The following is a 25960-nucleotide window of genomic DNA, read 5'->3' on the forward strand; positions in this document are numbered from 1 at the left end:
GCACACCGAGTCCTCCCTTCTCCCTGCTGCCTGGGGCAATCAGCTAGCTTTTGGTGTTTAGGGAGCAGGAAGGATGGGGCAGGAGCGAGGACTCAGCATGCAGGCTCTCCCTCCCTCCCCTCCTCGGGACAATCAGCTGGCTTGCGGTGTTCGGGAGGCAGGGGAGGGAGGGGAAGCCTGTGCGCCGAGTCCTTGCTCCTCCCCTCTGCCTCTGAAATGCTGCGCACCAGCTGATTGCCAAAGGTGGGGAGGGGGAGGAAGCGGGAAGGCGCTGATCTGTGGGGTCTGCCGGCGGGGGCCAGAGGCGCTGGGGGGGCGGAGGCTGCCAGCTGTGGAGAAAGCAGGCAGGCAAACAATGTAAGAGTGGAGCATTGCACAACTTTAAATAAGCGTGTTCCCTAATTGATCAGCAATGTAACAAGGAAACAATGTTAACCGGGATGACTTAAAGTGAGGAGTTACTGTACATTGGGTAGCAATAACAACCAAAGAATGTCAGGTGAAGAGCAATTCAGAACTTCATTCTCATGACCCTGTGGTACCTGAAGGAAGCAATTAAACACCTGCGGGCTAGCCTGTCTCAGCTCACAGGACTTGGCTGCAAGGCTGTAAAATTGCTGTGCAGACATTCAGGCTCAGGCTGCAGCCTGAACCCTTGGACCCCACAGCCTGAGCCCAAATGTCTACATAGCAGTCTTCTATTCCAGTGTTGACGTACTCAATATTACCATATTCCTTGTATAGTTACCTCAACTGTTTTTTTTTTTTGCCTTTGTCAAAGATACAGACTTTTATTTTCATGTGAAACAGAATTTCTGTTGCACATCAATTCCCAATTTTGGGGAACATCCTGATAAATATTGCTAGAGCAGCGAAGAAACTGAAGCTGACTCCTAGGTTACAGAATTTTCCTTGTATGTGAAAGTGCCATTATTTTGTAATAGCTTTAAATACTTTGACCAGAGTTAAAAAGATGCATGAATAACTTGGTTTACTTCAATGCAATGTGTAAAATTAGATATCTCTTCCAAGTCTAGTAAGCAGATTCTAGGAGAACATGGTTTTTCAATTTAGAAGGGCATAAATTTAAGCAAAATAATAATTTAGCTTACATTAACCCAGCAGGAAGCTGGGTACAAACTGAGTAGTTCTCTATAGGAAAAATACTGCTATTTTAACTACTTTAAAGACTGTAATTCATTAAATTGTCAGGCCATCTTTTCTGCTGGTTAGTCCATGTGGACTTTTTTTCTCACAAAATCCTTTACTCTAATCTTAACTCTTGAATACACAAACTTTCAAATGTACCGGTAAGTCTTTTGCAGTTCTTTTATGTTTAAGGTACTTGGTAAACATATGTTCCATTCTGAAAAGTATATTCTTACTATGACTTCAAATTTAATATTAGCTGCTGCTTTAGAAATATAACAGACTTTAAATGATGATTACATATGCACATATTTTTATTGCTGAAAAATATAAAAGTTGAAATGCTGATAGATCATGTGGAAGTCAGAGAGTTGGCCTCCTTTCCAAATATCCCTGAGATATGTAGTATATGAGTGTTTCTTATGGTGAGAATTTCGGCTTCATGTGAACACTGATATCTTTTAAGAAATAGACTGAAAACTGTTTTCAGTCTTTAAAAAATTGGATTATGCAGAAGGGAGCATAATTATTTTTATAAGGGAGCATTTTATAAATTAAGCAGAGGAAAATGAGTGTATCTTGATAACTATTAAGCTATTTCAGCAATTAAGTGAAATGTTAACCAATATGTTATTTATTTTATTCTTCAGATTTCTGAAGTGCAAGTGTGGGCATCCATCCATTTTTCTGGGCATAGTAGCCATACATTAAAAATTACAATATAAACAAAAACCTGCCCATAAATATATTCACCTAAACCCACTCCATTTTCAATAGCCTTTATCCTGGCCAGTTTTGTTAGAGCAATAATGATCATTCCAAGAGAAGGCACACCCTTCAGTGTATCTGTGTGCAAAAATTATATTAACTTCTTTTGTGGGGGAAATAATATCCTGAAAAAGCAAATTTGGGTATGATTCATCTGTAGGAACCAGGCAGAGTTAATGTATTTTAAAGAGAGACATCCATGGTGCAAGAGACCTGAGAAGTTGTGCTGTATTGTACATTCCTTTTGGAGCGACATGTTCTGCATCTGGCTATCATTGTGGGCTACTGTAGTGGGGCTGAAACTTAAGGCAAAATCATGCTGTTTAGCACTTAAATTCCCACGTTACATATAATATACAAGTGTATTGATGAAACCCTTTAAAGACCCAGATATAGAAGTGTTGCAGGAGGTTTTGTTCATAGTAGACAATAAATCATTACTGGTTGATTGCTACAGCAGATTTGTGAATTATTTGGCTGAAGACGTTGCCTTTATTCCTGAAATATCACTGCATAAATTATCTAGATAAAACATTTCTCCAAAATTCATCATAAAAAGTTTTGAAACCAGTCACTTTTCTGATTTCAAAGTTCTTGATTCAGACCATTTTGATTTATTGGAGAAGATTGGTTTTCCATATTTTAATCTAGTAGTGCATGTAAATAGCTTGCGTTAGTAATTTTTCAGAAGATAGAAGTTAATTCCACAACATCTTCTGCTTGGCATACTAGTTTCACTATTTTCTTATCCACACTTCTGTGAAGGAGCAGGCTACCATTTCAATAGTTAGTGAAGTTCTTGAACTTGCATTATGAAAAGACGGATGTACTTCTTGTTGATAGATTGTCTCCTTTACTATCACAACTGTATGTGTTAGATTTTGCTTACTTCTCTGGCTGTATCAAGTTCACATTTAGCTGGTTAATAGGGAGATCTTGAGATTGATTTACATTCTTTGTGGAAAATGTTCAGCACACATCAGTGGAAGAAGGTGGTAATATGATTTAGTGGCTGAGGGCTTGTGGTTTACAGCACTTCTAGTAACCAGTGCATCTGTCCAGTTCCTTTTAAACTGCATTTGTTTATCTTTTCAAAGCGTATGTTAAATATAAAAGCAATTTTGAACAGCTCTTTGATCTCAATAAGATTTTATACAGAATATGTACTTTCCTCTGTCCATATATATAATCGGACAATTTGATGAGCCTCTGTTTTATTCTTACACTGGATTTTGCATTGTGTCTTTTCATGGTAGATAAGTTTTGGGAAGCTAATTTGTAATCAACAATTCTTACAAGAGAGAAGGTCCATTTTTACCTTCTTCCCCCTGGATTTTACCACAATGTAATAAACAGCGCATGCTGTTTCTTTATTGTTCATTTCACTTTGGGAACAGTATCTAGGATGTCAGTGTTTTAAAAATAATGTATGTGATCTATGTGTAAGGTTTCTCATTGCCCGCAACTCTGTGTGTATTGTTGAATGAATCTCTGGAGACATAAGGTGTAATTAATTATAAAAGTGTGACATTTTTCTCTCTTAAATGAAGAAAATTGTTCAAGCAAATTCTGACACTGTTAATGTTGGGCACGGATACAGCACTGTAACATCCCATATCAGTCTTTTTTTTCTTTAGTATTAATGCATATTTTTCTCATATAGGAGAATATATCAAAAATTGGCGGCCAAGATACTTCTTGTTGAAGACAGATGGTTCTTTCATAGGGTATAAGGAGAAGCCCCAAGATGTGGATCTACCATATCCCCTCAACAACTTTTCTGTAGCAAGTGAGTCTCTCTTCAGCATCTGTTATACCTACAGTATTTAAATCACTATAAATGTATTTAATTCTTTGCACATAATTATATATATTACTTATATTAAATATATTGACTGTATTAAAATATTTTAGATCCCATGGTAGTGTGTTTATATAAAGAGGGAAGGACATACATTACCACTCAATTTAAAATGTTAACTCTTAGCATATTGATAATTACCTACTACATTACACTTTATATGTGTAATTTAGAAATTCACTGTCAAACCTAAAAGTTTGATGCTGTGGGTCAGCGTTGTTCCACTGTGGCTGAAGTCAAACTCTAAACAACACCTTTGGAAATACCACTAAAGTTTTATCAAATACTAGGTTTTGAAGCTTTTCTAATTCAAGTTTCTTAGTTAAGGTTACCCGTAATGAACAACAACAAATTAGACAAGTGACTGTCATAAGATATACATTTGTGGTAAAACGTTACCTATAGGAAGACACTCCCACCTTTCCCCAGTAATATCTATAAAATCACTTGAAAATTCAAAGTAATTAAAAAATCATCCAGACTGTCAAATGGCACAAAATCAAGCTAAAGGGTTAGTCTCTTAGATAATCAGGTAATCAGCTCGCCACACAGGGTAATCAGTAGTTCCAAGCAATCAAACAATTTACATGTATTAGCAAGGCTGTGAAATATGCATCCGGTGGATAAAATGGAGATATCTTGATTTCTATTTTTTTATAGAACTTGTTTAAAAGGTAACCTTTTAGATTCAGTTCATCCCCAGAAGGTGGGGATAATAGAAAGGTGTTTACAAATGAAGACATATGGCCTATAGTGTGTGCCACAAAAATGGAAGTACTTGAGAGACTAAACTGAATAAAGATATTGTGTGGACAAAGACTGGGGTTTTCAAAAGAGCCTAAGGGAGTTAGACACCCAAATCCTATTGCAAGTTAACTTGAAAAATAATATGATAACTAAGCCTTGTAATTTGTAGATCTGTAAGAATTAGAGTTTGGACAGAATTTTCGAAGGACCATACAGGAGTTAATACCTAAATCTTATTAGGCTTTTTTTGAAAATCTCATCCATATTCTACATCCTTTGTGAAGGAGTGTTCTGCCCTTTTACGAGACAACCAGGAACTCTCAGCCAAAACAGCCTGGGTATATTTAAGAAGGCTGTCTGGTCAGCCCTAAGGCTTGGCCTGTTTGAACAGAAACAGGAAGGTGAACAGGAGAGAAGGGACTAAAAGCCATCCAGGTTGCAAGGTGTGATGAACTCTCTCCAGTTCCGGAAGAGTTGCCCAACCAGGCTCAGAGGCCTTGTTTTTGGACTTAAGTTTGGGATCTCTGAACCAGGGTACTGAGTTTATGGCCCTTATTATTCCAAGTACTCCTTTGATGCTAGTTTATTAAAGGAGACACATTTATTTTGATTTGTTTGTTTTGGCTCCTCATTGCGTCAGTCTGTGAATATGAACTTACTGATACCCATAGGCAAGGTACACCTGTAGTACCGCACTTGGTCACAACAGGACATTTTGAGATGGCCCACACTGTTAACAGTCATACAGATCCACAAATTCTAAAGTTCAGTTATTGTAATACTTGTCAAACTATACTGTTAGAAAAGAAAACTGGTATGGTCTGATACAGTACACAGTCTATTAGTTAACTCACACTAATAGGAATTTATATAGAATACAGTATATCATAAAGCATCTGTAGTTCAGGTAGGAGAGCAGTGAAGAGAGATCCTGTAGCCAAGTTTCAGAAAGAATGGCTATGGGAACAGTAGAAGGATCAGAGAGTAGCATTTCATTGTTACATTAAAGAGAGGGTTAAGAAGTTATATGTTGCACAAAAAATGCCTCTTAATATTTGATTTGAAAAGTTAGGGAATTGGCTGTGTGCAGGGAAGTTACTTCACGTGGGAGCAATCTGTAAAATAAACTTCCTACTACTCTGGAGAGATGAGGATGGTAAATAGAAAGGAACATGGAGAATACAGTAGAAGTTCTGTTTGGTAATTGTAGTTGCAGTAGTTCATTGGAAGACTTGGAACTAGGGTAAAATACTTTGTCCTGGATTCTGACATACACAAATAACCATTGAAGAGTTTTATAAGAACATGGGTGAGGAAAATAAGGTGTTACCTTTTGGACACATGTATGTTAAGTGTCTTGGATTTCCATTAACATCTAAAGGGTAGAAATCAGTATTGTGCACGAGAAGAAAGACGACGACATATTGATATCTTGGAGATGTGACATGATGGTGGTCAAGCCATGAAGGAAGCCCTGGTATTGTAAAGCCTGTTTTATGCCTTTCATCAAATGTCAGGGCAGCAATTTATGCTTCCTGTATAAGGAGGTACTAGGGCTATCAAAATCATTGTATTCGATGGAAGAGTCTTCTTGTTCTCCCTTGCCAAAGCTGGAACAGAGACAGGAGAAGCCATGCTGGTTCTCTGCATGCTCTGGCAACCAGTTCCACATGTTACCTGTGGGTTATATGAAGAAGTACTTCCTTATGTTTGATTTAAACGTGCTGTCTATTAATTTCATTGGGTGACCCCTAGTTCTTGTGTTATGTAAAGGGGTAAATAATACTTACTTTTTCAAGACCATTCATGACTTTATAGCTCTCTATCATATCTCCCCTAGTTGTGTCTTTTTTTTAAGCTGAAGAATCCCAGTGTTTTTAATCTCTCCTCATATGGAAGCTATTCCATGCCCGTAAGAATTTTTGTTGCCCTTCTCTCTACCTTTTCTTACCTGTGGACCTTGATGTGATGGAGAATAGGAAAATTTGTTTCTGATTTACCAGAAATTTTCCCTTCTTCAAATAGCATGGCCCACAGATCTAACCCATGTAGGGCCTAGGATCTGTTGACTAATTACATTAGTTTGTACTCCTATATGCGCTGTAGTAGGTTTTTAGATACATATATTATAGCTCCTATAATGTGTAATCATTAGTTCTGGTCAGTGGTATTTTTCTGGCTGTGGAAATCATCTCAAATTGGCAGGCTGTTCAGATTGGAGTGGCTTTCCTTTCCTGCCAAGGATGGACAGATCTGCTTGTGCCTCCCTTGTGCCATGCAAGCTGAAGACCTGTTATCATGGATCTGTGGACTGTGATACTTGAAGAGATGACATTTTTGGTAAGCAAGATACATTTTTCTGTTTTGGAGGGAAATCATTTGGATACTCTTAACATAAATTATTGTTGATTAAGAGTGTCTGTAAGAATAGAGGAAGATACATTTTTGCCTAATAAAGAATCTGGTAATACATTTTAAGAAAAGAATAAATGTAAAATTCAGGTAAATTTTTTACTGTCTGAGAAACTTGAATCCTCTGCAATTGGTCTGTAATTAAATAAAATAGAACTATTTCATAAATCATTAGATGTTATTTGCCTTACAGCCATGTACCAGAAACAAAAATATACTTGGAGAAAAAATGCATTATGTGGCTGCAGAACATAAAAATAAGTTTTGAGAGTTTGAGTGAGGATTAAGTATGCAGACTTCCCTCAGAGTAGCAGCTGATATTAACTATAAACATAAAAATAACATTGTATATGGAAGATTTAAAATCATAATGCAAGTTGCTGTCACACAGTAAATTGACAAAGGAATATACTTTTGTTCACTACTTAATTAGGGAAGATCAACAATTTGAATTAAACTCACCTCCCCCCCCCAAAAAAAAAAGTCTGTGCAAGTGAATGAAAACAGCATCTAGATGCATTCTATCTCATTTACAGCACCTGATAAGCTTAAATAATTGGTCTAATGGCCTCTGATTGGAAAGTTCCTGAGGTGCTGCAAATTTGCAGCTGCTGGCAAGGTAGCATGTTTATTCCTAATAAAAGGTCAGTAAGTTACTTCTCATAGGATATGTCTACAATTCAAAATTAGGTCGATTTAATAGAAGTCAATTTTTTAGAAATCAATTTGATACAGTCGATTGTATGTCCCCACTAAGTGCATTAAGTTGGCGGTGTGCGTCCACAGTACCGAGGCTAGCGTCGACTTTTGGAGCGTTGCACTGTGGTAGCTATCCCACAGTTCCCACAGTCTCCGCCCCCCACTGGAATTCTGGGTTGAGCTCCCAGTGCCTGATGGGGCAAAAATGTTGTCGTGGGTAGTTCTGGGTACGTCGTCAGGCCCTCCTCCCTCCTTCTGTGAAAGCAATGGCAAAAAATCCTCTCGCCTTTTTTCCTGGGTTACCCGTGCAGACGACATACTATAGCAAGCATGGAGCCTGCTCAGCTCACTGTCACTGTAAGTCTCCTGGGTGCTGCTGACAGATGCAGTACTGCATTACTACACAGCAGCATCTCCTTGTTGTTGCAAGTTAGGAAAGATGGTTAGCAGCCGTATTGCACTGTCTGCTGCTGTCTTCTGGTTGCTCCTGGTCAACTTTGGTGAGGTCAGTCGAGGGCACCTGGGTAGACATGGGTGCTCTTGGCCAGCCTTGGTGATGTCAGCCGGGGGTGCCTGGACATAAATGGGAGTGACTCCAGGTCTTTATCTTCTTTTAGTTTCGTCTAATGGAGATTCAGTCCTGCCTGCAATATCATTCGAGCTGGAGGGCTCCCAGTGGTTGGGGAAAATGCCAGACAGCTACCGGAGCTGATTCCGATGTAGACGCTCCGATTCGAGTTCCCACTCTACCAGACATCGCATGCGGGACTCCTCTTGAGATTCTCCAGCACCGAAGTGTCATAGCTCTGGCCACTGGGGCGAGTACAGGAGCAGCACCTTGGATGGGTACCAATCTTCGTTGTCGAGGTCCCAGTCACATGAACGGCACCGTAGCTCTCACTGCTCCTATGGTACCCTACGGTCGATGGTGACCTCAGCATCGGCACCCAGCTACCCATCTCCAAGTTGTGTGGCTCAGCGAGAACAAACTGTGCCACCTGGCCCCCAAGTCAGTCAGTGGCATAGAACACGATGGCAGGGGCAGTGCTGTCAATGAGCACCGTGGCCTCAGATGCCCGGCCAGGCGAGATCTCGCTCGGTGGCTGGAGTGTCCCAGGCTCCTTTGGCCTCCCCTCCTCGGCAGAGGGAAAAGTCAACGGGTCTCAAGCTAACAGCACTGCACCCGGACTCAGACCTGGGCATCGACTGACCGGTACCCACCGATGCCCGAGGCACCGTGCCGGTCCCCTCACTGGCACCAGAGGAGGCCAAAACGGCACTGCCACCCGTCCCACAGGAGGACTTCAAGGCTCACCAGGAGCTCCTTAAGCGAGTAGCATCCAATTTCCAGTTTTGGGCTGAGGAGATGGAGGAGCCACCTGACTCTCTTTTTAATGTGCTCTTGTCCTCGGCACCTGGCTGGGTCGCCCTGCCTCTCCACCATGGGGTAGCCAATATCTCGACTACCCTGTGGCAAACCCCAGCTTCCTTGGCCCTCATCTCCAAAAAAGCGGAGAGAAAATACTTCGTGCCGGCTGACGACCCAGGAAAGCACACTTGGGAATTCCTCCCTGTGGGGTACTCGCAAGCCCTTTCACCCCCCTCCGGGAAAGAGCTGAGAAAGAAAACAAAGGAAATCAGCTGTTGCCATGAGCTAATTAAATAAGATATGCACAAACATAGGAACGACCATACTGGATTAGACCAATGGTCAAACTAGCCCAGTATCTTCTTACAGTGGTCAATGCTAGATGCTTCAGAGCAAATGAACAGAACAGGAGAATGCACAAACCTCTTAGGACACAAAAACCCAATCCTATTTTTCAAAAAGGTAAATTTTATTGAAAGAAAATACATCTGGAACTTAGGCTATTGCTAGTTTTAAAAAGAGCAAATATAATAATTAAGCATCAGGAATGGTTTTCTTGAGGTCCAGCTTAATGGTTTCAAGCAAAACAAAAGCATTTGAGGGTTGGCACAGAGGAATCCACAAGCCACAAAGAAATAAAAGAGAGAAACCTAATCGCGTCTTCCTAGACTGTTCCTGATCTACTTACATATCTGCGGGTTTCAAATGAGTAGTTTCTAGGTATGGTCTGGTGATTTTTCATACCTGGCCCACAGCTTTTTACAGCATAGCTCCAGCCCTGACTCTGCTGTCCCCTCTCTCTGGAGAACAGACAGACAGACAAAGGGAAATTTGTTTCCCAATTTTAAAAAGTTCTAGCCCTCCCGTTGGGCCTTTTGGTCAAGTGCCCACTACTTTCCTTTTACCTATTGGCTTTTTTAACCCTTTACAGGTAAAGTAAGTAGAGAACAGCTACTAACAGGGATTTTGTAGCTAAATGTCTGAGTGGGTGTCTATAGAAGGGAGCTACCCCCACTTCATTATCACAGCATTGTTGCTCTGTCTAGACAAGCCCTTTGTTTCCCAGACATGTTGGCACTCTCTGTGGTTTTATTCCTAATATCTTCCAAAATTATTAAAAACACAGCAGTAAATTATTCTGTCCGCAACCCTGCACAGTGAATACTTTCTATCTACCCTATGGTGACTGAAGGGAAATGTTGAGGGAACAGAACCTGCATTTTTCTGTGCAAGGCCCTCATTTCGGACGAGGCTAGGTATATTTACATTGATAAGACTTTGATTCATCATATCTTTTTTGGGCAGGAGTCTAAATAGTAATGCCCTAAGTTTTGTTGTTCATATCTTTTCTGTCACAGGACAAGGTATTTCAGTGATGTTACTTTTGTCAGGATGATTTAGAGGAAACATGGGGGACTGCTTAAAATGGCTTACCGTTAGCTTAAACCTCTCCCCTCTGACCCATAGCTACAGTATTTAGTTTGAAAATTTAAAGACAGTGGAGACACGCATCTAAATCCCTCTGTCACCGTGTTCAGGGTGCAGTCCAGACCAGTGAGGGATTGTGTCATCTCTTACCCTATAACCCTGAGTGCCCCACAAAGCTTTGCTACTGTAACTTCCTGCCTGGAGTGTTCAGCCAGCAATATGCCTGCAGGCCACATCTTGAGTGTCCATGTACACTGGCACCTCTGGTCCAGCAATTCTGATTCCACCAGCCCATCATCAGCCTTAGTTATTACAACCAGCAAACCTGAATTACAACCCCAGCACAGTCCCAGTCCTGAATTTTCTCAAAACTACTTTCTCTTTAATGTCTATTCTTCTCCTGAACAGTTAAGAGAAATAATAAGGTTCATTTGTTCCTCCAAAGACACAGAAGCACATCACAGCTTATAATCTTAACTGGGGTACACCTTTCCATTTAAACACAGTACTGAATTGGTTTATACTAACAGTAAAACAAGATTATTGACAAAAGAAGATAGGCTTTTAAGTGAATTAAAGTATGAGAGAGAAAGTTAGAAAGGGTTATAAGCAAATAAACCTGAAAACATGCATCTAAAACTCTAAAACTTGACCAAAGCCTGTACTGTACTAGATCAAGATGGTTTCTCACCAGTCATTCTGTTTCCCACGCATGGCTGACTTTCCCTTAGTTAGGACCTTTCATGGAAGTACAAGGTGCTGGCTTTCCTTTTCTTTCTAGATGAAAGATCTTTGCCTAAGCAGGTTTCTCACCTGTATTCGGTTTCCAGTGACTTCCGCTGGCTCTTGGTTAAAGGCCCCATCTTTCTCAGTTTCAAAGAGCTCTGGCCTCTTTTGTCTTTCTAATGATGGATGTCAAAGATGTCTTCTGTCTTTTCTTGTATCTTTCAAAGTTCAGTTACTTTAATTCAAGAGACAGGATGACCTCATACAGTTTTTTCCCTTCCTGTTGGCTTCCCATCCTCCTGTATGTAAATAGGGCTTTCATTGTTTTGATTTCACCATGCTTAATTTACATAAGAGAAAGATAAATAGCTGCCTTTTCTCCTGTCTAGAAGGGAACCTGTTTCTCCTTGTTTGGCCACAGACTTTAAAGCCTAATATCATTAAGTATCCATATTTCCTCATATAGTATTAATCTATACATTTCACCATGATATTAATCACCAGTGTGTCATTAGCTTTCAGAGAAGACCTCACTCTATATACTTTTATAATATAGTAATATTCTTTACAATCAGTTGTTTCAGTTGCTTATCACGTGAGGTTCAGCCCCCTTCCCCTTTATAGACCAGTAAACCTTTGCAATTTATTCTTTGAAAAGTAAACCCAGATAAAACTCCTTAAAAATAAACTCCTCTCTCCTGCTGGGTGTCGAGGCCATGCTGTCTCCTCCCCTACTTATTTGCTTGATAGCTTTGTTTATCTGATATGTAAAATTGGACCTTCAGTGTCTCTGCCTGATGATCAGGCTGGGCAGAGAAGCAAATAATCATTATCTAGGGCAGACCTGTTTACCATCTCCTCCTGATATATTTGGATTTAACACACTTTGATAATAATTCCAGCATACATCCATAACTCTTAATACGTAACATGTTCATACTGCACACAAGAATATTGATGTTAAATGAGTTATTAGTTTTTAAATGATACCTCACAAGTTATATTGTGTACAAAGATTATTAGAACCGTGTGAAGGCTGTGAATACAAAGATGCTTAAGGTCACATCCTTCTTTTAAGACTTCAGCAAAGGAGCTTTGGAGTTATAAGAAAAAAGGGGGTGGGGCTGGCTACATGCCCAGAAAAATTGCCCAGTTAGAAAGAAGTCCATATTAAATTTGTCAAATGTATGAAGAGGAATCCAATAAACCTCCTAAATAAATGGGGGGGGGGCAGCAGAGGGTAAGGATCCATCTGAATCCTGTATCTGTAAATAAATATTATGAGATCTCATTTCGATAAACTATGACGGAGAACTCAAGCGAAACCTTGATAACTATTGTGACAAAGTTCCTCCTCTACCTTGGTGGGTCCTGCTCTTATTGGCAGATTTGCTCACCTCAGTGATCTTCCCCACAGTCTGGGTCAGCTCCTCCTGTGTCTGATCAGGAGTTGGGAGGTTTGAGGGGAACCCGGGCCCGCCCTCTACTCCGGGTTCCAGCCCAGGGCCCTGTGGATTGCAGCTGTCTATAGTGCCTCCTGTAACAGCTGCATGACAGCTACAACTCCCTGGGCTACTTCCCCATGGCCTCCTCCAAATACCTTCCTCCTGGTATCTGATAATGCTTGTACTCTGTAGTCCTCCAGCAGCACAGCCTCTCACTCTCAGCTCCTTGTGCCTCTTGCTCCCAGCTCCTCACACGCACTTCCTCTCCTCTGGCTCTCCGCTCCCTGACTGGAGTGAGCTCCTTTTTAAACCCAGGTGCCTTGATTGGCTGCAGGTATTCTAATCAGCCTGTTTGCCTTAATTGGTACTAGCAGGTTCCTGATTACTCTAGTGCAGCCCCTGCTCTGGTCACTCAGGGAGCAGAAAATTACTCACCCAATGACCAGTATATTTGCCCTCTACCAGCCTCCTGTACCCTACTAGCCTGGGTCTGTCACATTATAGATAAGTGTGACAGGGTTGGCTTAGCCCAAGAGATCACATCTGCCACTTAATTTTTGCACTTCTTGAATACCTGCTGAATTCATGTACAGATCTGTTCGGTTGAAATGACGTCCTTCCACTTATGGTCTAATTTATTACACACAATAAGTATAGCAGTAGTGCTTCCCTTGTGCAGCACGTTATTCACAATAAACACTCTAGTTGCGACGAGGATGGCTTTGTCTGGGTCAGTGGGGGAACAAAAGCCATGGTGCTCCTTTAATTATCCCCCCCCCATGCCCACCATCATGGGACATCAGCTTCCTTGTGACCTTGAAGATAGGACAGCTGGGGGAAGAATGTCTTCCCAGCTGATACGCTGGACTGAAGGATGCAGCAGAAGCCCATTGGCCCCTGTGCACTGAATGAGAAGGCTTATAAGCCCTTTCCTGTGCCCAGGGCACTGTTTTGCACCCAGGAACAACAGCTCCCTCCTTCCGTTCCTTAGAATTAGGGCAGGATCAGGATTTTGGACCTTGCTGAAGGCATCATGCTAGTTGACTTTCTGAGGCTTGGAATTAATTTTTCCCTCACTGCCAGATTGGCCTGGACCAGCTGGCTGATGGTTTTATTTTGTTTTGTCTTGCTTTCCTCTTAGCTGCCTGGGCAGGTTAGGGAAGTTAGGTTAGATTATAAACATTTTGGGACACTAGACTTTGTTGTAGTATTCTGTGTGCTGCATTTGGTCTCAGGGTCAGATAAAAAGCTGAGAAAGAGAGAGGAGAGGAGAAATAGGAGGGACAGAAAGGAATACAGAAAGGAAGGGAAGACAGAGTAATTAGGCTTATGTCTTCATTGGTGCAGCGGTGATGGCCTGACGTTTCAATATGTTGAACTTCAGGGCTCATGAACAAAGGACAGTTTCTAGAGTGAAACAGAAGCCTGTCTGCCTTTCCCCCAGGAATCTGTTCCCCGTTTGTTCCCTCCCCCCAAATATTCCTTTTTAAGGAGCCCAAAAGTGGGAGATGAATTATTATTCTATTAACTAATTAGGCCTAATTTTTGACACCCTGGTTTTGTTTGCCTTGTTGTCATAGCCGTGTTGGTCCCAGGATATCAGAGAGTCTGAGTAAGGTAATATCTTTTATTGGGCCAGCTTCTGTTTGTGGAAGATACAAGCTTTCTGATTCAACACGTCATTTGGCTGTATCTGTAGTCCTTGTTTCTGGACTAATTCAGTCTCTTTCTGTCTGTACCCTTTCCTGTCAGCATTTGTTATTTAGGTGACTGTAACACTTTATAAACTCTCACCTGCTTTTCCACAGTTGAGCTCACAAATGGACCTGCTAGGTCTCAGTTATTACAACAGATCCAGTTCCCTGATTAACTGGAAGTGGGATTATTTGAAGGCATACCTTCAACAATGTGGGTGATGGGGTTGAGGCTCATATTGTCTGGCATAGAGATGGACCATCTCCTTTTCTCCACACCCTTAATCCTTGTATGAAGGGAAGCCAGTAGCATCACAGCATTGGTGTTGCAACCTGGTTAAAGATTTGGATAGGGTTTGGGCTAAGGGCAGCCTTCTCTTGGTTGATATGAATTATGTAAGGATGACCACATTGCACTGGATGAGTTATTGCTGGATAGTTTTTGGAATGTGTTAAATTAATAACGTTGTGGCCTAGTTAAACCACTTTTCTGGTGCATTATTTTTATTTTTGGTGTCTGGGACAAAAATCTCATGCCAAATATCCCATGCCTTACGCTGTTTCATCCTCTTGCAGTAGGGTCTCACAGCGTCTTCTAGGCTCTGTAATCTGTCAGTCCTCCGTTTGGCTCAATACTCTTATCAAGCTTCTTGTTTAGCCTAATCAAAAGAAGGCTGAGGGAAGATATGATTGCTCTATATAAATACATCAGAAGGGTAAATACCAGAAAGGGAGAGGAGTTATTTAAGTTAAGCCCCATTTGTTCGTGTGTCCATTAACCTGTTTAGGCTTGAAATTAGACTGATGGTTAGAAATCTTAGAGGAACGGCCTTCCAAGAGGAGCAGTGGGCGCAAAAAACCTAACTGGCTTCATGACTGAGCTTGATAAGTTTATAGAGGGGAAGCACACTTGTAGTATGTGAGGAGGAAAAGCTGCCACTCACCCCCGAGCAAGGAACCCAAGTGTTTAGCTGAGCAGTGGCTGCTTCTTGCCAGGGAAGGACAGGGTGGTCTGAGCAGAAGGGATCCAGGAACACATGTGCAATCATGGCAACATAAGGCAGTGCTACTCCCAGAATGGCGAGGAGGGAGGATATTGCTGCCGAGCACTGCAGTTCATAGTGGGAGGGAAGAAAGGAGAGGAGGATTTGAGTTAGGTGGTAGAGATTCATCAGACCCCATCCACAGGTTTTAGTGGCGGCAGTACAGGGTGAAGTTGGAAAAGCGCTGGCCTTCACACCATAAAACTCTTTATGGGCAACACTTGTACCAGGTGGATCAGTCCCATTTATTGATTAGGATCTCCCTTACAAATGAGGAGGGTGAACACCACCACCACTTCTGGCCCCACAAAGGCACTCTGGTTGTAAAGGGCCAATGTGTCTTAAAACCAAACAGGCTTGTGTTTGGTTTAGAGGCCAGTTTAGAAGCCCATGGATTTATAGGACCTTTTCCTTCAGTTAATTCCCAAGCTCTGAGACATAGGCCAACACAAAAAGTTATACCAGTGTAAGCAGAGTCAGGATGAGCTCTACCGTGACATCTGGTGGTGAATTATGGTGAGTGTGGAAAAGAGTTTCAGGGACTTATTGTGTTTGCATAGGCACGTCCACTCCGCCTAGCATAGCCCACAGCAGCCTAAATTGGTTACTTTGACAGCTGTGGGATTCCCAATTTCTTTGTTATTGGGACAGGAGGAATAAAGTGTTGTCATCCTCATTATGTGAATGGGGAACTATGAAACTGCCCTATGACAGAGAATCTCACCATCAAGTAAATAGCACTCACTAGACAAAGGACATGGGTGCCAAAACCCAGTGAATGGAGAGAGGTTGGGGACAGGTGTGTGTACCTGATGGTATGGGCCCCCCGGAGGGCCTACCACACCTACTGCACCTCCTTTTCTCTCTCCACTGTTGAATGGCAGAGCTAATTTTGATTCTTTTAGGAGTCTGGCTAGAGACTGCTGAGCTGAATTCACTTTGGGCCAATAGTGCACCAGCACGGGGGCTCCCCTACTACAAGGTGAAATCACTAAAAAAAAAGAGCTAAAACTACTGAGCTGAGATCACTGAGTGTTGTGTTAACTAGTGGGGGAGCCTGAAGATATACTGCTAAGCAGCTGGCAGAGCAGTTTGTAGGACAGTTGGAGCAGCGAGCCAGCGCAGCGGAGTGGAGTTGAGCAGTTTGCGGGGACAGCTGGAGTGGTTCATGGGATGGCTGGTGGAGCAGCCCACGGAACAGTGAGCGGAGCAGAGCGGTTTGCAGGGAGGGCTGGTGGAGCAGAGTCGTGAAGGCTGCAGCAGACCTCCACGGAGAGGCGGGGCAGTTGGCCTTGCTCACGTAAGGTGCCCCTTAACACCCTGTATGCCCCCCCAATTCCACCCAGGATAGGGAGGGGTAAAATTCTGCAGATGAACTTTTGAACACTGGGGTGGCACTGACCAGGGACAGAGACTTTTGGGTTGTTGGACTTTGGGGTGATTTGGACTTAAGATCCTGAGGGGAAAAGGACATTACCAAACGTACTTGGAGGTAGGTCTTTTGCTCATGGTTTGTGTTATAATCCTGTTTGTGGTGTTTCCCCAACGTAATGCCACATTGTTTCCCTCCTTTATTAAAAGGATTTTGCTACACTCTGACTCCGTGCTTGCGAGTGGGGAAGTATTGCCTCCTAGAGGCGCCTGAGGGGGTGGTATGTAATTGTCCCAGGTCACTGGGTGGGGGCTCGAGCCAGTTTTGTATTGTGTTATTGAAACAGAACCCCAGGGTACTGAACTCTGCCCTTGTTGCTGCCAACTCAGAGGGGCAGAAGGGTTACACTAGTTTAACTAAAGGTGTTTTTTTTTGTTTTGTTTTGTTTAAAGAACTGATTTAAACTACTGGAAAACCCTTTGTGGACATACTTAATTTTATGTAAGCCTGGTATATGTTGGTTTAGTTTGCATTGGTAAATTTACAAGTGCAAGCTAAACCATTTTAAAACAGTGGAACTATATTCATACAGGGATTTGAATTGATTTAACTAAAATTAGTTTAATAATTATTTTTATTAAACCAGTGCAACTTCAATGTGTAGGCAAGGTCCTAAATTCTCATTTTATATTGGAGAAGCCTCCTGTTTTTAGAAAACCATTATTTTCCATACAAAACAAGGCACTCTGGCTGTCCTGTATGATGGGGTACACACATCATGATACCAAAAAGTTTTACTTTACCACCATGCTGACAGAAAGAAAGAAAGAGGAGAGAGAAGTGCCTGGCTAGCAAAGAGAGAATGAGAAGATGCTTTTTCCACAGAATATCAGTGGCTTATCATTATTAACAGATTCAGTGTTGTGTAAACAAAAACGAAAGCTTATTCTAATGTCACTTTGTGTAAACTACTGCACCCTTTGGCTGCCATAAGTGCTTTGTGCTCTTTCAGGGACCCACTGATAAAAATTACTTTTTGGAAATGCAATGAATATGCGAGTAATCACACAGCATGTTTGTAACTAGATATCCTTAAAAACTGGCTTTCATCCTCTGTTTTTATCTAAAGAGTAATTGGGGAGAAATATCCCTTCACAGGAACCTTTGAGTTTTGGCCAAAAGTGATAGCAAGTGGATTTTACCTTTGATACCTTGAAAGATTGTACTTGCAAGGCACTCTGCAGTGGAGCTTTTTCTTGTCTTTAAAAAAGATGGTTAAAGTGAAGATACGTTCTAATAATGAGTATCAGATACCTTTTAATGACAGTTTTCCCTCTAAATAATGCAGAAGGATTAGGGATTAATTCTGAAAGGACATACTACCTTCTAAATGGAGAAGTGGTATTGCTCTTCTTAAATTTTAAGCTTACAGTAGGTCAGAGGGTACTTATCATTGATATGATTTTAAGATATTGAAAAGATGAGATACAAAAGGTTCCAGCAGTGAACTTTGTCGTCTTTTGAATTCCCAATAAAGGAATGATATGAAAAATTATTTTTTTATTTTAAGCAACTGGATTAATTTAGGTCTAAGGGAACTGAGCATTAGACATGCTGTTATATGCTAGCAATTCCATAGGTAAAGTTGCAACAAAGTTTGAAGACCAATTTTAAAATCTCTCTAAAATGCACTTGAATAATTAGATCAGCTCTAAAACTGGCATACCTGTTCAGGGACTGGTGGTACAAATTTGGATTCATTTTGTCAATACATCCCTAAGATACAAGGTGTGACAAAGTTCTTCCTCTACCTTGGTGGGTCCTGTGCTTGTTGGCGGATTTGCTCACCTCAGTGATCTTCCGCTCTTGTGGAACCCACAGTCTGGGTCAGCTCCTCCTGTGTCTGATCAGGAGTTGGGCGGTTTGAGGGGAACCCGGGCCTGCCCTCTGCTCTGGGTTCCAGCCCATAGCCCTGTGGATTACAGCTGTCTACAGTGCCTCCTGTAACAGCTGCATGACAGTTACACCTCCTTGGGCTACTTCCCCATGGCCTCCTCCAAACACCTTCTTTATCCTCACCACAGGACCTTCCTCCTGCTGTCTGATAATGCTTGTCCTCCTCAGTCCTCCAGCAGTTCACTCTCAGTTCCTTGCCCTCTTGCTTCCAGCTCCTCACACATGCTCCTTCTCCTCTGGCTCCTCCCTGCCTGACTGGAGTGAGCTCCTTTTTAAACCCAGGTGCCCTGATTAGCCTGCCTTGATTGGCTGCAGGTGTTCTAATTAAAGTAGCTATCTCCACTGCCTTCTAGAAAGATCTTAATTGGCCCCAGGTGCTTTGATTAACCTGGAGCAACTGCCATTTGGTTACCAGGTCCTAGGGATTTGTTTAGCCTGGGGCTAACATACCTGTTTCTCAGTACTTTACTGTAGCCATCTGGCCTAGCCCCATCACAAAGGCCACTCAAAATTACCTTTCTTAATAAATTTTTTGAGGGGAAAAATGATTGGAAAGGGAGACATTAGCCTGAAAGGGAGACATTAGCCTGATATTTTTGGATTATTTCCATTGTGATCTAGTGGCAGCAAGAACAAGTTCTGTTACTTGAAAATAAAAAGTTTTTAGTTTGCTTTTGGCTTTGTAAAGTGAGGCACTGTCTAGCTGTGAGTCAGCATAGCTCCTACCTTTAGGAAATACCTGATATGTTGCTTGATCTTCTGTTGTGCCTGTGCAGCTGAAACAAGAAGAGATAGAAAAATATGTCTAGTATGATCATTGCTTTCCATATTAGTTTTGCTAAAAAGGCCACACTGAGGATCCCATTGGTGCATATGAATAGGAGTCCTAAACTGGTCTGGTGATAGGGAATGGGAATATCACAGCACCTCTCTATTGCCTACCCTCAAAGGAACATTTAAGGTCTGTAGGTATCTTGTATGGGAAATGCTGTCTTTACTGTGCAGTTTTTGGTTTTCATAAGTTTGTCATTTGTTGTTTCTTGTAAAAACATTTTTTCCCAGGGATATCTATTGAGACCTTAACTGAGCATTCTGTAGTTTGAGTTTTTTCGGGTCCATTTTCCAGAAAGGTATTGCAGTGTTCCCAACTCTCATGATTTTTTTTTTTTTTTTTTTTTGGTGAGTCTCATGCTATTTGGTGTTTTCCCCAGTGCTTGAGCCCTTGGAATCATGTGAATACCTGAGAATGCCAGCTTTAATTTAAAAAAAATTCAAGCCCTCTTTGTTGCTGAAAAATCTCAAAAATATGAGGCAAATATATAAAACCAAGGAAGCGTATAAAAAGAACATGAAATGTTTTAATCTTCTCATTTTTTTTAGCACAAATGGGGGCTTGACTCATGATTTTTTAATACTGGAGTGGCAACATAATGACAGAAAAAAGCCATTACTGGTATTTGTAGTATACCGCAACAACCTTTAGTCCAGTTTAATTAAGTTTTTTGTAAGTGAACATGCATTCACTGCGGGATGTATTTGGGTGAGGCCCACACCTGAATACAGCACTCAGTCTGTTAGCCGTTTATATTTAGAATCTACCCTGAGACCAGCACCTTAGACTGAGAGTGTATCTAACTAGTGGAATCCTAAAACCTCCAGCCATGTCACTGGTTGACCAGGTTGATAACATGGCCCTCAAAGATCTGCTTCAGCACCAAAGCCAACTAAATGGTCTAAGCCTCATGACTGAACTTCCAAGTCAGCACCACTTTTGACACCGACATCCAAGGAAGGCTCTAGCACTGGATCTTGAAAACACTTACCTCAGTTGCCATTTTCCACACCTTTGCAGTCTCAAGAATCCTTCTTGGTACCAAAAATAATTGGCAACAGCTTCTCAAGGCTCACAGTGCTCCACGTTCACTATACTAAAAAGGATGTGGCACCATCTATTTTTCACTCTTCATTGGCATTGGGTACTCCAGCATTGGAGCATTGAAGAGAAGAATCACGCATCAACTTGAATGAGACAATCAGAAAAGACATCACTTCCCGGGAAGGCACCTTGACCCTCCTAAGCACCTGGGCAACACAAGAGCTCATTGTCCAGTGCGCATCCCATTTATGTCTCTGGCATTGCCAAGACAAGAGGATCACCCACTACATTGGACCATTGAATTTCTGCTTTTGGCACCAAACCTTACCTTTGATTTTCAGGATCCATTTGAAACCCTTTTGAAGAAAGGGTGTTGGGGACCTTTTCAGTCTATCTCAACTTTACCATCTCATCCCACTGTCATCTCTTTGTCCCTGTAACCAAATAGATACTCCACACAACTTTGTGCGATGCCTGTTGTGGCCTGCACTACAGGACACATTAAGGGCCATGGTTGATCTACCTGGTTGAGTTACTTGGATCTATCATGGTTGGCACCAGCATACTTGCCACTCCTGCGTCTATTGACTTTGCTTTCAGCATCACAGTCTTATCTTCTGCCATAATGTCCAATCCCACTGGCACAATACTTGGCCCTGTTAGCATCCTACTTGGCCCCCCAATATGAATGCCTGCTCCTTTTGGCCTTGGCTCTGCCTACACTGCCACCTGTTCAATCAGTGTTCCCATCTAAAGCACTGGCACTACCGATACTCCCACCCTCATTGGCTCTGCCACCTGCTTTGCCACCATACTGACAATCTCTAGAAAACTGAAGACTCACAATCCCAAATATACTTGGGGTTTGTTTGCACAGACATAGGTGATGGTGCCAATGACATCCCAGTGGATGACATCCCAATCTATGGAATGTCACCAGATGAGAACATTGTGACTTCAGTGGTTTCCTCACTGCATCAACAGTTCCAGGAACTGTTGAACCAGGATGGTTTTCCCACTCTAGCTGGGTGCTGCTGAGATTCCAGTTGAAAATTGGGATCCTTTATTTGACATCTTGAAGTTGAAACCAAAGGATAGTATTTCCTGGCCTATCCATAGGGGGCTGCTTGATCCAGCTAGAGAGGGGCAGGGGCAACAGGATGTACCGGATCAATACTCAGGACTTTTTTTTTACTTCATCTAACATCTTAGTGCTAATTCCCTGACGCATACAGTAGCTGTGTAAAAAATCAAAGAGCATGACCACCTCTCAAGTAGACTGTGGACAAAGAGGGATGCAGACCGGAATGAGAAATACCTGTTGTTCTGCATATAGAGTTCTTCCCTTTGACCTTTTGATTGTTCTGGAATGCAGCCACTCCGAGATCGAAGCCATACTCATTGCATCACAGTTATGCTGGGCTGGTCATGTGTTGAGGATGGATGACACCAGAATGCCAAAGCAGTTGCTGTATGGTGAATTGAAAGTGGGTAACTGCGCATGAGGTGTTGAGAAGAAACAATTCAAGGACTCACTGAAGCATGAGTTGAAGCAGTGCAGTATTGATGTTGACACCTGAGAGTCATCAGCATAGATAGAGCAGCAGTCAATGATGGGGTTATTCAATTTGAGATTAATTCCCATATAGCTCTTGAGGCACAGAGGCTAAGTCGTAAACAGTAGCAGATTATGCAGGCACAGACTGTAATCCCTTCCTCGATATCAAGCTACATGTGCCTTCAATGAGGAAAGGAATACCATTTGCAGATTGATGGTTTTAGTCCACAGTTCTCACAAGATAAAGATATCAGCATAATTTCTGATGTATGCAGAATGACAACAACAATAATTAATTGCACCAAGGGTATTCACAAAATGCTGGATGTAGCAGCAGCACATCTAAAAAAATCCCAAAGGATGCAACTTCGGACAACTGGCTTCTTAAGGCCAGTTCACTTCATTCAGTAGGTCTAATGTGCTAGCTGTTTCATAGGCTAGGGCTGGAAATCAACTAGGGGAAATCATGTCAAAAGATAACATTTATAAGTGAGACAGTGTACTTGACTGTAGGCTCAGCATTCTTCCAAGAGGAGCAATTTTTCCACGTGCTACAGTTCTGTACATCCGACACAAGCATGCCAAAGGACAGGGTTTTTCATGGGAATTGTTTGTGACACTTCATACAAGATTCCCCATAAGACCTTTACAGCACTGGCTGGCACAAGTATGCACCCCAGACATGGACAGGCTACAGAGGCATGTGACCATTCCACCAGGGATGCTACAGAAATTCTCCTGGTTGAAGTACAGAGAGAATGCACTAGTAGGGGAGTACAGTTCAGCCCTTGGTTCCAGGCACTGGTGGTCTCAGCAGATGCACCCATGTTTGGCTAGGGAGCTCACTTTCAGGAGTCACAAATTCAGGGTTTGTTGAATTTGCAAGACTCCATACTTCATTTTAACGTCCAGGAACTTTGGGTCATACACTGACACTAATATCATTCCTGCCCTTTGTCTCAGGGAAAATAGTTCAGATCCTAACCAATAACATTACTGACATGCATTATCTGAACAAACAAGGGGGTGCTTATTCCCCCATATTTTGCCAGAAAGTGATGAAACTCTGGCACTGGGGCATCCACCATTATGTATAACCTGTAGCCCTACACATGCCAAGAATACAGAGTATCCAAGCAGACTGTTTGAGGATGCTGAATCAGGGCCAATGCAAATGGTCTTTGAATAAGATGGTGGCTCAGCATTTGTTCAGCAGGTGATGAACTCCTGAAATATGTCTCTTTGTCACTAGAGAGAACACTAAATGCTACCTACTGTGATCCAGAGTGGGCAGGGACAAGGCCTCACCAATACTGTCCTATTGCACTGGTCCGGTGACTTTCCATATGCACTCTTGCCCATACTCTTAGGGTATACAGAAGATCCAAAGGGACAGGATAAAAGTTCTGTGGATAGCATTGGTGTGGCCAAGACAACACTGGTACACCAATTTGTTACAACTCCCTTGGGAGCCCTCGTACCACCTACTCCAATCTATAGACTTCCTATACCAAGCAACAGAGAAAATTCTCATCTTAATTTTCCATCAAGGCACCTGGAGGTCTGGATGATTGGCTTCTAATGGGTCCTGACCTTAGCTGTGGTGCAAGAGTCATTGAGGTCTGTCCTTTCTTCTTCGAGTGATTGCTCATATCCATTCCAGTTAGGTGTGCGCGCCGTGCATGCACGTCTGCCGGAAACTTTATACTCTAGCAACTCCAGTGGGCCGGCAGGTCGCCCCCTAGAGTGGCGCCGCCATGGCGCTTGATATATACCCCTGCCGGCCCGCCCGCTCCTCAGTTCCTGCTTACCGCCGTGTCGGTTGCTGGAACTGTGGAGTGCGGCTTGCTGTCCTCCACGTCCCTAGCTCTCCTTCATTACTGTCAATGGTTGTAGTTGTAAATAGTTTAAGAATACAGTTAGAGTTGTATAGTAATTAGTAGTTATTGTATATAGTTTATAGAACTTATTCGCGGGTTGGGCCGTTGCCCTTCCCGGCGCCCGGCACCGGGCCCATGCCTGGTTCGCCGGGCTTCAAGCAGTGCTCGGCCTGCAAGAGGCCGATGCCAACTAGCGATCCCCATGACGCGTGCCTGAAGTGCCTCGGGGAATCGCATATCGCCGAGAAGTGTCGCATCTGCAAGGCCTTTAAGCCTCGAACAAAGAAAGAGAGAGATCAAAGACTGCGGACTCTCTTGATGGAAGCGGCACTGAATCCGGTACCGTCAGCGCAGCTGGCCACCTCTACACCGGCACCGGACCGCGCCGGCACCGGAAAGACACCCCGGCACCGCCCATCCCCGGCACCGGGATCCGATCAAAGACCCTCGACGTCTGCGACATCATCTCGACAGGCTCGAGTGGAGCGCCCGACACCTACCTCTGCTGCGGCACCGCCTGCAAGGTTGCCGTCGACTCCGGGCCCGGAAGGTCCTTCGAGTCCGGCCCCTCCGAGCTCCCCCTTAAGATCTGGGATCGAGCCATTAGTCCCGTCCACGCCGGAGACCTTCGCTTCGGCGCGGGACTTGATAGCTCTAACTGAGCCATCCCATCCTCAACCCCCGGTACCCCTGGTGCGGGTCATGTCCAGAGGCAAGCCGACGTTGAGAGCGCTGTCTCTGGAATCCAGGCATTGATCGCCTTCGAGGCCCCGACGATGTGGATGCTTGCGCTCTCGGCGCCGCTCGCAGTCCTGGCACCGCTCTCCTAGGTGGCACCGGTCGCACTCGCGGTGCAGGTCGACGTCGGTACGGTCCCGGTCTGGCTCTTCTCCATACCGGCACCGGGACTCTAGGAGCCGTTCGCGTCGGCGATCAACTCCCCGGTCGACCTCCCGGCACCGTGTCGGTGGCAGGTCCCGGTCCCGGTCAACCTCCCGGCACCGCGTCGGTGGTAGGTCCCGGTCCCCAGCGCCATCCCGGCACTGCATCGGACGTAGATCGCGGTCCCAATCCCGGCACCGAGCTGGAGGCAGGTCCCGGTCCGGATCCCGGCATCGAGTACCAGACCGATCCCGGTCCCGGCACCGGTATGGCTTCCGGTACCGATCCTCAGCACCGAGAGGATCGTCGGCGTCGGGACTGAGGGAGGCCTATCAGCCGAGTTTGGCACCTCCATGGCCTTCGAGGCAGCCATCGGTCTCCTCTCAGGCAGACAGCTTTTATACGCTGGGCCTGAACAGACACGCGGCCCTCTTCCAGGACCCTCCACCTCAAGGACCAAGGGCCACAGCAGTGGGGGTTTTGGACTCCCTGGGCGTACCATCAAGCCCAGGGTCCGCAACATACTTCTCCCCGGCCTGCGGCGGACCGAAGACCACCAGAGTAAACGCTGTCTCGCCCCCCTCCCTCTCCGGAAGGCGAGGACAGGTCCAGCCACCAGGACCCAGAGCTCCCTCCGCAGCTGGAGGGCCTGGTCCAGACGGAACCCCCTGCGAACGCTCTGCTGCCAGGAGTCTCCTCGTCATCTTCCCCTGACGAGGCAGTGGCAGGCACCTCGTCCTCCAGCCCTCCCCCTCTCGACCTCAGGGCACATCAGGACCTCCTGAGGCGCGTGGCGCAAAACTTAAATTTACAAGCGGAGGAGGTTGCTGAGATCGAGGATCCAGTGGTCAGCATCCTCTCCGCAGATGCTCCCACCAGGGTTGCCCTGCCTTTCATTAGGACCATTCAGGCCAATGCCACCACTATCTGGCAGTCACTGGCCTCCATCCCTCCTACCGCACGAGGCGTGGAGAGAAAGTACATGGCCCCCTCTAAGGGCTATGAATTCCTGCACGTCCACCCGACACCGTGCTCCCTCGTGGTACAGTCGGTGAACGAGAGGGAGCTCCATGGACAAGAGGCCCCAGCGCCCAA

General features: G+C 43.8%; 1 protein-coding gene across 1 annotated transcript in view; it reads left to right on the forward strand.

The window, feature by feature from the left end:
- The window catches only part of AKT3 (AKT serine/threonine kinase 3), a 336511-nt gene that overhangs the window by 141936 nt on the left and 168615 nt on the right, over nt 1–25960 (forward strand). Inside the window, exon 3 of the mRNA XM_050950427.1 lies at nt 3581–3706. Coding sequence (XP_050806384.1) covers nt 3581–3706 — 126 coding nt within the window. The remainder of the gene's footprint in view (nt 1–3580; nt 3707–25960) is intronic.

The sequence above is a fragment of the Gopherus flavomarginatus genome, chromosome 4 (assembly GCF_025201925.1).
Source record: "Gopherus flavomarginatus isolate rGopFla2 chromosome 4, rGopFla2.mat.asm, whole genome shotgun sequence".
Lineage (NCBI taxonomy): Eukaryota > Metazoa > Chordata > Testudines > Testudinidae > Gopherus > Gopherus flavomarginatus.